Source organism: Sodiomyces alcalophilus, assembly GCF_042370955.1.
Source record: "Sodiomyces alcalophilus JCM 7366 unplaced genomic scaffold ACRALscaffold_6, whole genome shotgun sequence".
Classification (NCBI taxonomy): Eukaryota; Fungi; Ascomycota; class Sordariomycetes; order Glomerellales; family Plectosphaerellaceae; genus Sodiomyces; species Sodiomyces alcalophilus.
The window spans coordinates 3,785,904-3,799,065 of record NW_027263537.1 but is presented as its reverse complement, the minus strand read 5'-3'; the positions used below and the strand labels follow the sequence as shown (position 1 = coordinate 3,799,065).

Below are 13,162 nucleotides of genomic sequence, written 5' to 3'. Positions count from 1 at the left end.
GTCTATACCCGTTTACGTTTACTAGGCCTATATTCGGGTAGCGTTACCTAAGCGGCTTAAACGTATACGATCTTTACCGCGTTACTTATTAGGGTAAGATAGATACTCGCGATCCGTTAGCGAACGCTTATCAGGAGGTCGCTAACTAGTTATAATCTTTATAATAAGGTAGGAAGCATATTATCGTATAGCGTTTTATCCACTATATAATCCGGCCGTCTTAATAGGCCGTCTACCGGGTTAGTTTTACCCGGACGGTATTAAACCTTAAAGTCGAATAACGATAATCGGTATACCCACCTACTAAGCCTTCCGCGAAGGTCCCGCGCCGGTGCGTCTAATATACCCTTAAGCGCCTAATAGTCCGTTAACACGGTAAACACCTACCCCGTGTCTTTAAGATAGTGGCGCTAATACTTAAGGCTTTTTACTATAGCTAATAGCTCCTGCTACCCTATACCCTATTATTACTCCGTTTCGGAAAGCTTCTACGAGAAGTAGGCGACCGGTCGCTATTTAGTCTCGTACTTCTGACTTAGGATCCCGGAAATAGCCTTATTCGAGGCGTCCGTTTTAACCCTTATATCTAGTATTAGGTTCTAGTGCCGTAGAATAGTCGCCGACCCGAAGGCGACTTTTAGTAGCTTAAACGCCCGCTTAGCGTTATCCGGGAACTTAAAAGGTCCCTTCTTCTTACCCGCTTAACTACCCTTTAGTAGCGTAGTTAATAGCGTTATAACCCGGGAGTACCCCTTAATAAACCTCCTATAGAAGTTAGTAAAACCGAGGAAGACTTAGATATCCCGGAATAACTCGGGCACCGGCTACTTAGCGACCGCTTATATATATTCCGGGTTTATCGCGATACCTTCGTGGTTTACTATAAACCCTAAGAAGGCTACCCGATCACGGTAAAATTCGCACTTTAATAGCTTCGCGTATAGCTAGGCCCTATAAAGCCGATCCAAGACCTTCTTTAGGTCCTTTATATACTATTCCCTTAACGTGGAATATATAAGAATATTATCTAGGTAAGTAATATAATATATATCTAATAAACCGGCGAGTGCTCGGTGAATATACGCCTAGAAGGTAGCCGGAGTATTTATTAGCCCGAACGGCATAACCGTATACTTATAGTGGCTATATCGCGTTCTAAACGCCGTCTTCTAGCGGTCCTCCTTCTTAATCCGGATCCTATAATAGGTATCTCGGATATCCACCTTAGAAAAGTACTTCGCCCCGGTAAGCCTATCTAATAGCTTGCCGACTAGGGGTAGAGGGTACCTATTCTTAATCGTTATAGCGTTTAACCCTCGATAATCGATATAGAGTCGTAAGCTACCGTCCTTCTTAGGCACGAATATCCCGGGATAAATACTCTTACCGAATAAACACCGTAAAATCGTTCTAATTCGGGTTAGTAATCTTCCGGGTATAGTGCCTTTAGGACGTCTAGAAGGTATATTCGAGCTTCGTTAAAGCCTATTCGATCTGCTATAGCACTAGGGCACTAGGTCTAAACTAATTCCTAGCCTTAATCGCTACTAATTAATCGTCGATTTTTATAACCGTAGATAACTCTCTAATTAGCTTATAATTATATACCGGTGGTTTTTTATAATCGCGCCGGGGCGTTAGTTATTCGGCGAGTTTCTTTATAATTACTTAATTAATCTCGCTTTATTACTAGAGATACTACGAAAATATCGTAATTAACGCCTCTTATATCGATATCGAGGGGCCGGCAACGGATCACCGATCGACCTATAAACCACTATCCTTAGGACTAAGCGTAATTAGCGTATCCGTTAACCCCTTATTTTTATCCGACGGTTCCGATTTAGCTATTATTATTATTAACTTCGGTATAGCGGGCGGCTACCCGGCGTCCGCTTCGCTAGCTCCCCCCGGGGGGACGCTCGTTCCTTAAGTCCTTCTCGGTGATATCTTTAGCCTAACTACCTTAAAGGTGTGGAAGTTAAAGAATTATAACGAAAAGGAAGTCCGTAGACTTTAGTTAAGGAAAAGATATTATAGAAAAGGCTTAATAGCTTAGTATCGTAGAGTGATCGTAGTATATTCGTTAACTAAGCGCTAACTTTAAACTAAGACTTTAACTTAAGGGATTAAACTGATCCCTTAACGTACGCATAGAGATAGGTTCGGATCGGTGGTCCGTGCGCGGCCATCGGTCCGACTATATACCGACGGGTCTGCGATTATCTCGTTACATTATATTAGTTCCTAGTTTAGGAATATAAAGGCATTCTTCTAGAAACAGTGTTTTTCTAGTATTTTTAAACTTTATAATATAGTTTCCTACGCCTATTATCTTTATTATATTTACTTTACCCTAACTAGCGAGCCTAGTAGTGGTTTTATATATAGAGAAGAGAGATTTATTTATTATTATATAAAAGGTAGCTCCGCTATCTATATAAAAATTTAAGTCTAAACTAAACCTATTCTCTGCCTGAATTCTGAAAATCCTTTTAACTATCCCACCTATATTCAGGTTAGTATATAGAGTATTCTGGGGATTTTGGGTTATTATATTTACTTCTTTAACGTTTATTATATCCTCGGCTTCCGGGTTCGGGAGGACGTTTTCGAATATAATCGATTTATCTTCTTCTTCTTTAGGTTCTTCAGGTTACTTTTTAAGGATTATATTCATAGAATCCTTATTATTTATAAGCGTCTAAAGCAGTTAGTTCTTTAAGAGAGCCATAATAGCGTCCTCCCTTTTCTTATACTAGGGATTTAGGGACCTGGATCTGCCCCTAGAAGAGGAGGAGGACTTAGTGCTTTTAGAGACCCGGTTCTGCTGCTTTTTTCTAGTATTTTCCTTTATAACCCAGCCCTTAGGAGCCTTATCTGGGTAGAGGAAATAGTAGTTAGAGGAGACGTGGCCGGGTTTCTTATAGTTCTTATAAAATAGTCTCTTAGTCTTTTTCTAGGGTTTTTTAGACCCTTTAACGAGGAGAGTGTTATTTGCTAGGGAACGCTCTATTTTCCGGGAGGCGTCTATTAATTTAGTAATGATTTTATTTAGTATATAACTCTGGATATCGTGATAAAGGGACTAAGTGATCTGGTTAGTGATAGAATCGTATCTTTTATTAAGGGCGTTAAGAATCCACGCATAAATCACCTTATTAGGAAAGGAAATCTCCCTTCCTTCTAGAGCTATTAGATTTTCTTAAACCTTGTATAGGAAGGATTCGAGGGTTTTATGGTCTAAGGGGGAATTATTAAAGAAGGTTCCTAGGGTATTAAAATTAGCTTAGAAGCCCTTCCTTTCGTATAGGCCTTTTAGCTTTTCCTAGACTTTATAGGCCGTATCTAGACCTTAGACCTGGGCGAGAGGTCCTTTAGAAAGGGTGGAGAGTATTTTACTAGTAGCCTTAAGAGAGTCTTCCTTCTGCTTTTAAGAGGGATTCTGTAGAGGTTTGGTTATTTTGTTTAGGAATTTCCCTTTATAGGTAAAATAGGTATATATAGATATCCTCTAGAAAGGAAAATCGGTGCTGCTTTATAGTTTCTTAACCGTGGGGATAAAATCCTTACTGGTTATCTTCCTAGCTTTAAAACGGTGGTCTTTTTGCTAGTATTAGAAGGGGGGAAGTGGAAATACCCGATTTCTGGTTCTAATTACCCGAGGGGTTAGATATAGGGGTGAAAAGTGGGTCTAAAGCGGGGAAAAGTGGGGCCACGTAGTAGTATAGTTCACGGATATTAAAAAAGTGGAGCCGTTTCTTATATATTATAAAGGAGAGATTAGCTTTTTTTAGAGACTAGGGTTTATAAGCCACGTAATATTATAGCCTTTATAGGGGTGTGGTGGGGCGGTATGGCTGGTATGCAGGGGGTATGGATGCTAAGACTTAACTGTTCGGAACGGGGTCCCGTTATAATATTTTTCCGTTTTTTTAGAAGGAAAAAAGGGAAAAGGGGAAAAGGGGGGTGGCCTAAAAAGGGCTTTGGAGGTGGCCTGAAAAGGGCTTTAAGGTGGATTTTAGTTAACGGCGGCCTGGAGAGGACTTTAGAGGTGGCCTGAAAAGGGCTTTAAAGGTAGATTTAGCGTAGAAATTGCCTAAAAAGGACTTTAAAGGTAGAAGAAAGAGGGGATCTAGAAATTCCTTTGCTTTCCCGGGCTTATAACCTTTATAACGGTTATAAAGAGATAGAACGGAAGAGGAAGATCTAGAGGAAAAGAGGCAGTTTGAATTGTGGAAGACTGTGAAGACTGTAGAAGTAAGATGCAGAGAGAGAGAGAAAAAAGGAAAGGAAGAGGGAGGCGGGCAGCCTGATATATATAGTCCTTTCCTTCGGTTTATTTAAGCTACTGATTTAGTATCCAGACCCTCGAAGTATAAGCGAGGGTCCGTGGGTTATTCCGGAGGTCCTAAAGGTCCGTGGGTTATTCCGGAGGTCCTAAAGGTCTATAGGCCCACCTAAAGGTCCGTGGGCCTACCTAGAGGTCTATGGGTCCACCTAAAGGTCCGTGGGCCTACCTGGAGGTCCGTGGGTCCACCTAGGGTCCCGGGGGACTCGGGAGGACCCTAGAGGACTTAGGAAGTCCCTAGAGGACTTAGGAGGTCCCTAGGGGACTCTGGAGGACTTAGGAGGTCCCTGGAGGACTCTAGAGGACTTAGGAAGTCCCTGACTTACAGGAGGTTTCGTATATCGTACTATACCGTATATAAGTATATTTATTTTCTGGGTATAGTACTAATATCGACTAATTATTTAGTTAGGAAGGTCTTAAGGTCCTCCTAGGTAGCACCTTTAGTCTTCCTATAGACGCGCCTATAATAGGCACGCTATCAGGATTTTATAATCTTTAGTAGCAGGGTAAAGGTAAGATAGATCTTCTTTATTTTAGACGGCTTAACCTCGTCGAGTATAAAGCGCTCTTCGATTTCTTTAATAAACGTCTAGAACTAGTTATAAGACTACCCGTCCTATTCGGGGAGCTTCTATAGGACCTTATACTAGCTTTTACGGGAGTCCCCTCGGGGGATACGCTTAGAGGTATCGGGGTCCTTCCCTTATTAAAGGGTAAGGAGGCGCTTCTCTTTCTTTTCACGGGCTCGGCGGTCCTTATAGTACTTAATCAGGAAATTAAGTTCCGCCGACGATAGAGTGCCGGGGGGGCGGCTCTTAAGGTCCTTAATATCGAATTAGGGTCCTATTCAGATAACTTAAGGGGTCCCTTAGTTAAGTAATAGTCCTACTATAGGATTATAAGCGTCCGGGTTAGCTTATCCGCGAATCTCGAATTCAGGGTTACTATCTTTATCCTCTAACTTAGGCGTAAGGGATTACTCGCGATTAGCGCCTAATAGCCCGGCTTCGGCTCCTTTAATAGCGGGGGAAGTATCTCGGGTATGAATAGGGGCGGTACGCTTAAGGGGTATCTTAGGTACTAGTTAGGGGTAGTAATAGGATTTAAAAAATAACTAGTCTTTCGAACTCTTAACGGTCGTTATACCCGTAAACGGTTAGAATAAATAAAATATTATAGGTTTTATATAAGAAGTAAAAAGAATCGTTAAGACTATAATAAGAATAGGTCACGAAGCTAACCTTAGGGGGGGAATAATTATAAGATTATTCGTTAAGCCCTTTTAACTCAGGACTTAACAGGAAACGCCTTACTTAAGGACTAGTAACTACCCTCCCTAGGATCAGTATATAATAAGCTAAGGCTCTAAGACTATAGGTCTTAGGCTAGCTTAATAATCCTAAAATATAACTCGGTCCTAAATATCCCTAGGGTTAACCTTAGGGCCGGTTCCGGGCTCTTAATATATTCCTTAACGCCTCTAAGTCCTATCCGATTCTCTTAAATAGAATGTCCCTAATAAAGCCCTGCTCTTAATATATCTAATTATATCCTGTTCCGTTTATTATTATAATATTATTAGTTTCTTTAAGCTCCGTAAGTATACTTTGAATAATTAAACAGGGGTTAGGGTATACTAATACTAAACTAAGACGAAGATACTATTAGTATACTAAATTAATACTAATTACTAAGAGACTAATTCCTAACCCTGGTTATATTATATTATATATAAACTAACGTATTTAATCCTTAGAGAGGTGTACGAAATTAAGTACCACTATTTATAGCCGCTATGTCTAGTATTTATAGCCCTCTCTATCCTCTTTCGGAAGGTTACGCGAGCCCGCATAGTAAGTACCGGTATCCCGGAGAACCTTGTCTGGTATCTGGCATAGGCCTTACCCTTTTAGGATAGGTTGCCAAGGCATATTTTCGGACACGAAATTGGACTCTGGGCGTAAGGTCCCGGTATATCGTAGAGTCGCGGAACAGGGACGGAAGGGGTTATTCTATACCGAGATTAGATATAGGTTACCTATAGGGTTAAGAGTAGAGTTTTTCCCGAACTTCTAGCAGATCAGATCCTTCTTCTATAGAGTCAATCAAATTAACAGAGTTAATTAAATTAACAGAGTTAATGAAATTAATAGAGTTAATTAAATTAATAGATCTCCTGCTAATTTTGTATGCGCTATTAATACGATACTTGCTGCCCGGCGCCTGCTACGTCCCTGGAGGTATATACTAGGTAGCTAACTACTGTATTTAGCTAGGAGGATACCCGAGAGGTACTTAAAAATATCTATACTATATTATAACTCGACGATATACCGGGACCTTACGCCCAGAGTCTAATTTCGTGTCCGAAAATATGCCTTGGCAACCTATCCTAAAAGGGTAAGGCCTATGCCAGATACTAGACGAGGTTCTCCGAGATACCGGTACTCTCGCGTAGTAGTCTGTATACGCTATTATCTTAGCTGCAGATATCGCGTACTGGTATATATATATCAGGATAGACTTTCTTACCTAATCTTATCTCTAATATCTGTAACTATAAATTCACTACTTATAATAACCTTCTAGATATAAACCTTTAGGCGATACGAATATATAACGTCTACCTAGAGGTGGAAAAGAGGGGTAGAAAAGAGTACTAGAAAAGAGTAGTAGAAAAGAGTATTAGAAAAGAGTAGTGGAAAACAGGGCAGAAAAAGTTTTCTTATAAGGCTATATAATCAGTTACGTAATTAGTTATATAATTAGTTATATAATTAGTTATATAATTAGTTATATAATTAGTTATATAATTAGTTACGTAATTAGTCACGTAATTAGTTATATAATTAGTTACGTAATTAGTTACGTAATTAGTTACGTAATTAGTCACGTAACTAGTTATATAACCACTTATACACCGTATTATATTATATTAAGGCGTATATATTATTAGCTATTAGTTACGTGATTAGTTACGTGACTGATTACGTGACTAATTATATACCTTATAAGAAAGTTTTTTCCGCCCTGTTTTCTACTACTCTTTTCCACTACTCTTTTCCACTACTCATTTCCTTTTCTACTACTTTTTTCCACTACTCTTTTCCACCCCTCTTTTCCACCCTCTTTTTAGCCCTCGGACAGGTAAAGGATATCGGGTATTCTAAGGTACTTAAATATAATAAAACTAATCAAAGAAGAGCAGTGATTTTATAGTACAGACTATCAGAGAAAAGTCACAGTGAATAGCGGCAGTCTTAACACTATAAAAATTATCGTGATCCAGGGTACGTACCGGTACGTGATATATGCAGCCAAGATGCCACTGCGTATGCAGACTACTGCGCGGGCTTGCGTAACCTTCCGAAAGAGGATAGAGAGGGCTGTAAATACCAGACAGGGCGGCTATAAATAGTGGTACTCACGAAACTTGTGTACTTCGTACGCTGTTTAGGTATGCAACATAAAACGCGCATCTAGCGCCCTGCCTTGGGCTGGTCACGTGACCCGCCTAACATACCTCTGCACTCAATTCTTTTTAGATAGAATCACTAACCAGCACCGAGACATATAACGATATTGTTGCACTCCCGTCGACCGCTCGAAAGACCCCGCACTTTGAAACAATATACTATCAAGGTAAGGCAAGGTTCATAATCACCGAGGCCCGGGGCCAGCGAAACAGGTCATGCACGACGAAATCGGTTAAGTCCTCGACGCATGGCATGCAGCGAGGTAACCATGGCGAAATCAGTGATGGGTGAATATCCCGACACGGAGAGCAGCGCTGTCACCGAAGATAGCCGCGGTGATTGCACGCCTGTTGAATGGCTTGCTACTGGGCGTGCCAAGCGCTCTTCTGCCGGAAACCGCATGACTTCGATTCTCGCCCTCGAGGAGCCCGACTCAGACTTGGAGCTTCTCTTTGCTGAAGATGGTGACGACGATGGGTTTTCGGATTCCGAAGATGCTGTCTCAGACATGCAGATGGATTCTTCATCCGACTCAGAAGACGAAAACGGGGGCGACGCGGATGACCTCGAGGGCGAGCGTGAACTCGAGAAACAAGCGAAGGAGCGGCGTGGGCGGAAGCGAAAGGCGGAAGAATCCATCCCAGCAAAGTTTAGGAAGAAGGTACGGATCAACGGCCACCAGCCTACCAAAATCCGGGAATCCAGTCGACCCGCTCTCCGCGCCAGGAAGAAGTCAGAACGGGTGAGTTGGTTGCCCGCTGCCACAGACCTGCCCACGAGGGCGTCGGCACGCCAAACGACAATTTTGAGCAAAGAGCACTTGCACCTGCAAATGATGGAACGGGAGGCGAAAAGACTCAGGCAGGTTGCGGCGATGGAACGCAAGGCGAGAAGAATGGAGGCTGTGAAGAAACCGCCCTTGACACAGGCGCAACGCTTGGCTGAGGCTGCGGTCGTGGAAGAAAGGAATTCCAAAAGCCTAAGCCGCTGGGAGGAGGCCGAGAAGGCACGGGAGGATGAACGGAGAACAAAACTCGCCGCTTTAAACAATCGCACGCTCAAGGGCCCGGTTGTCACTTTTTGGAGTGGGATGGGTATCTGGGAGGGGGACGAAAGCGACGGCAAAGCCGTCAGCATCGAGGAGAGGCCAAGGAGAAAGAGAGAGAAGAAGGACAAGGAGAACCAAGGTAACGGAAGTCCTACTGACGACAAGGCCTCCATATCAGATGATGCAGCAATTACTGGATCGAATCCCATGCCCGCGGCAAACGCGGGCGACCACCCAAAAACGCAGTCGATATCAACATTATCAGGGACAAACCAGCCGGGAATCAAGATTCTCAAGGGCACCGACGCGTCGACGGAAACCCAGGGGGCGTCTCGACTTAGAGCACCGCCTGTTTCTGCCTCATCGTCGACGACTCATGCGCCAGTCTTGGAGCGACCGAACTGCCAAGTTGCTGCCATGGACCTGCCGGCGCTCCCGCCGCAATCCACAAAAGCCTCTTTAGCCATTGTTACCCGTCCATCGTCGGTACCACCTCTCCAAGGCCTAAAGGCTCCCGTTCTCGCCCCTCCCGTCCTGGCCCCTCCACCTGGGGGTATTCATCTTCCAGGGACTGCTATAGCTCCGATGTCCAATGTTCTTGCTCCACCAAACGCTATTCAGCGGCCTTCCCCCCCTTCCGTCCACTCGGTAACCGGAAGCGAAGACCAACCACCACTCGCAAAACTGGTATTCCCTAATTCCCATAGCGGTTTGTCCGCCGCGCAGCCTCGGCCGCCAGAGACTACTCCGCCAACCTCACAAAATCCCACTTCTCATCCTCAACTTCTTTCCGCCGCCAGCCCCAGATCGGAACAAAGATTGTCAGACAGACGCCCAGGTGACCCGTCCGCTGGTTCCAAAACAACCCGACATGCCATTGTCCTTCAGGATTTTGATGAAACACTTATCCGCGATAAGATGAGTCAGCTTCAAGTTCTATTCGGACAACGTAAACTCTCCAAGCTCCCCAAGCCACCCCCAGCAACACTCTGCGCTATTACGAACCATCCTGCACGCTACCGCGATGCGCGAACTGGACTGCCATATTTCAACAGCTATGCGTATCGTGAGTTACAGAGGCTTAGGCGAGGTGATTACAGGTTCGGCGCATTGATTGGAGCGTGGGTTGGAAGTGGTAGCTACGCTGCCAAAGGCGTGCCAGAGCGGTTCCTGGATGGTTTGGGCCCGCGTGGGAGGCAGGATGCGGACACAAAAGATAACCTGCCGAAAAGAACCATCGCCGGGACCGGATCGACAGCGTCAGGCAGCGAAAACAATAAAGGTGGCGAGGGCAGTTACACTATTAAGCAGTCATCGGGTAGGGAAATGAAAACAGATTTGCTAGTCGGTGAGACCGGTAAGCCACAGGATAATCCCAAGGCTACCGCTCTCGCCGCAGACACGCGGCTCCCCCGGTGCCAGGCGTCCGGGGCTCCTGTTGTTCCTGGGGACAGCCCTGCAGTGTCCTTCACGACTAAGGGAGAGACCGCGCGGACGAGCGTAAATAGCCGGCATAGACAGGAATAATGGGCTATATATATAGAGTGCACATATTCGGACTATGGCAAACTCTTAATCGGACTATGGTCTAATTAATAACAGCCCATAATAGGCCCCGCTAGCTGCTATTTCTTTTTTGAATACTGCCTACGTTATTAAACCTACTGTCTTTACTTAACTCTTTTTTAGTTAAGACTCTTCTTTTTACTCGACCTATACTAGTAACCAGTAGCTATCACGGCCTCCTTTATTAAAATAGAGGCGCCTCTGCCGCTACTACCTTTCTTCGCCCTCGGCTATAATAATATTAAAGAGCCTATTAAGCACGGAAATAACTAGACTCGTGACTATAGAGTTACTAGACGTTTTCTATAGTAATAGGAAGAAGCGGAATAATAACAGTAATAATAATAGCAATAAAAAACAGTAATAATAACTATAATAATAATAATATAATAGACGAGGTATTCGTAGGCGAGGGCAAGGGCCGTGGTCGCCCTTATAATTTAAGAGATGGTATCGGAAGAGGATATAGAGGAGGTATAGAGAAAACAATTCTCTACTAAATATAGGCGGCGGCAGTTCTAATACTATAGGATCCTGGTCCGGCACTAATAAGGCGATTAAGAGGCTGCGGAAGTAACTAGGTTAGACCTCGTATCTATATAAGCGAAGGTAATTACTAGTTCGTGGAAAATACTGAATTAGCTATAGAACTATTGGCTATTATCGTAATTAATCTACGATCGGAAAAAAATTGAAAAAGTAGTTAATAGCTAGCAGGCCCTGTTATAGGCTGTTATTAATTAGATTATAGTCTGATTAAGAGTTTGCTATAGTCCGAATATATATACTGTATATATAAGGTGCGTTATTCCGACTATGCTATTTAGCTATTTCTGATATCGTTCTTATTAGATTATAATATCAGCTATTTATATAAGGTCCCTGGTAAGGCTAATAGGCTATAATCGAGTCCTATATTAGTATACTATGCCGAATAAGGAGATACCTTCTATAGAGATACTATAATACCTCTTCCCCTTTTTTACCTATATATTTAATACCATAGACTGATATCTTTTTATAGTTCGTAATCAATATAAGTCGATTTTATATCTTACTTAAATCCTAATAATTAGAAGCCTGGCACTCCCCCCTTATAGTATTGCTACTCCCACCGCTCCGCTATAACTAGTCTCTCCCCCCACTTATAGCTAAGCTCGGATTACGCCGGGCGTATATTAGCGCGAGGTACGCGCGCTCTTCTTCTTAGAGTGTTTCTTCTTCTTAGGAGCTATCTAAAAGAGGTATTGGCACTATGCCCACGGCGGCCCCTTATGAATACGATAATATACATTGATTAAAGGGATAATAGAAGAGTATTTTATTTAACTATCTGCCTGCTTATTAGCCCACGACCCCTTACTATCCCTCCCCCCTACCCCCTGACTAAAAAGGATAACTTAGGTCTATTCGTTTAGTTAAAGCATCTATCATAGGTTATCGTGTAAAGAGTAAAGAGACGTTATAGGATAATTAAGAACATGATAAACTAATAAGTCGAATTAGGAGTTAAAGTATTCGCTAAATCTCTAAGTCAGGAGTGTAACTTTACCAAGCCTTTTTATAGATAACCGGAGCCCTTCTCCTAAGAATCTCGGGGAATCCCCTCGAAACCCCCTTAGAAATCATAAACTATCTGCTAGTGTTCCTCCCTATTATACTATACTAAGTCAGTCCGGATAGTACTAGTCCCGGAGCCGACTGGGCCTTTTATTTCTAAATATAGTAAACCGCGTTAAATCTCCTCTGTAACTACTAAGGCCTATTGTCTCGTCCTGCCTAGGCTATCTCTGAGTTTAATAGATTATATCTAAAATATCACCCCCCCTCCTTTAGAGCTTATACCCCTAGGAGCGATATGGTTAACCGGGTGCCCTTATAAGGACCCTCTCCTAGCCTAACCCCTATCCTCCGGACACGGCCTTAGGAGAGGCGACTTAGCTCGGGATAGTATCCGGCTATAAATAGCTTAGCTTAGCCTATACCAGGTTTCTAGATAAGCCACGATCCACGTCTAGACTATACCGCCATCCTACTATAGGGCCTTTTATAAATACCTCGTTAAGCTAGAGCTAAATGAAAATATAAGCATAAATCTCCCTAAAGCCTAAACTATCGTGATAAAGCATAAATAACGCTTTGTAAAACCTTTAACGCTCCGCCTTTAAACCCTCGTTAAAGGGCTCGTAATAATCTGTGAATAATCGTATCGCCCAGCCTTATACAAAGCCCATAGACTTATAGAAGTATACGCGTTGCTTTGTTACTATTAGAATAATAAACTATAGGTAAACTTCTAATATAGCAGGTATACCTAGATCGTAGAGTAAGTAGGAGTAACTATATAGACTCTACCTGAGGTCCGGTGACTATTATAGAATATATTCTAGCTAGTAATGCTAACTTAATATTATTATTCTCTCCTTTTCTTTTGGGCTATTCGAGTAATTATTATAATAGCTCTTTTATATCCTTATGTCCAAGTCCTCTCCTTATCGCTACATTATAGTCTCTTCGTTCTAGTAATCTGATATTTTAAGTGGCTAATTATAAGTATCTATTAGTCGATTAATAATAACCCCTATTAATAATATACCTTAACTCTATATAGAATAATAATATAATTAAATATGTATTATACTTCCTTACTCTAGGCTAATTCCCGTGTCCTATGGTAATAGTCTTATAAAAGAAATGGTTATGTATTACTAATAAGCT

General features: G+C 42.5%; 1 protein-coding gene across 1 annotated transcript; it reads left to right on the top strand.

The window, feature by feature from the left end:
- Nucleotides 1-7,880: 7,880 nt before the first annotated feature.
- On the top strand, nucleotides 7,881-10,579 carry ACRALDRAFT_1063511 (uncharacterized protein). The gene has a single exon (XM_071016809.1). It carries the CDS (start codon nucleotides 8,099-8,101, stop codon nucleotides 10,403-10,405), a length of 2,307 nt encoding a protein of 768 aa, XP_070873748.1. The 5' UTR covers nucleotides 7,881-8,098; the 3' UTR covers nucleotides 10,406-10,579.
- The last annotated feature ends 2,583 nt before the right edge of the window (nucleotides 10,580-13,162 follow it).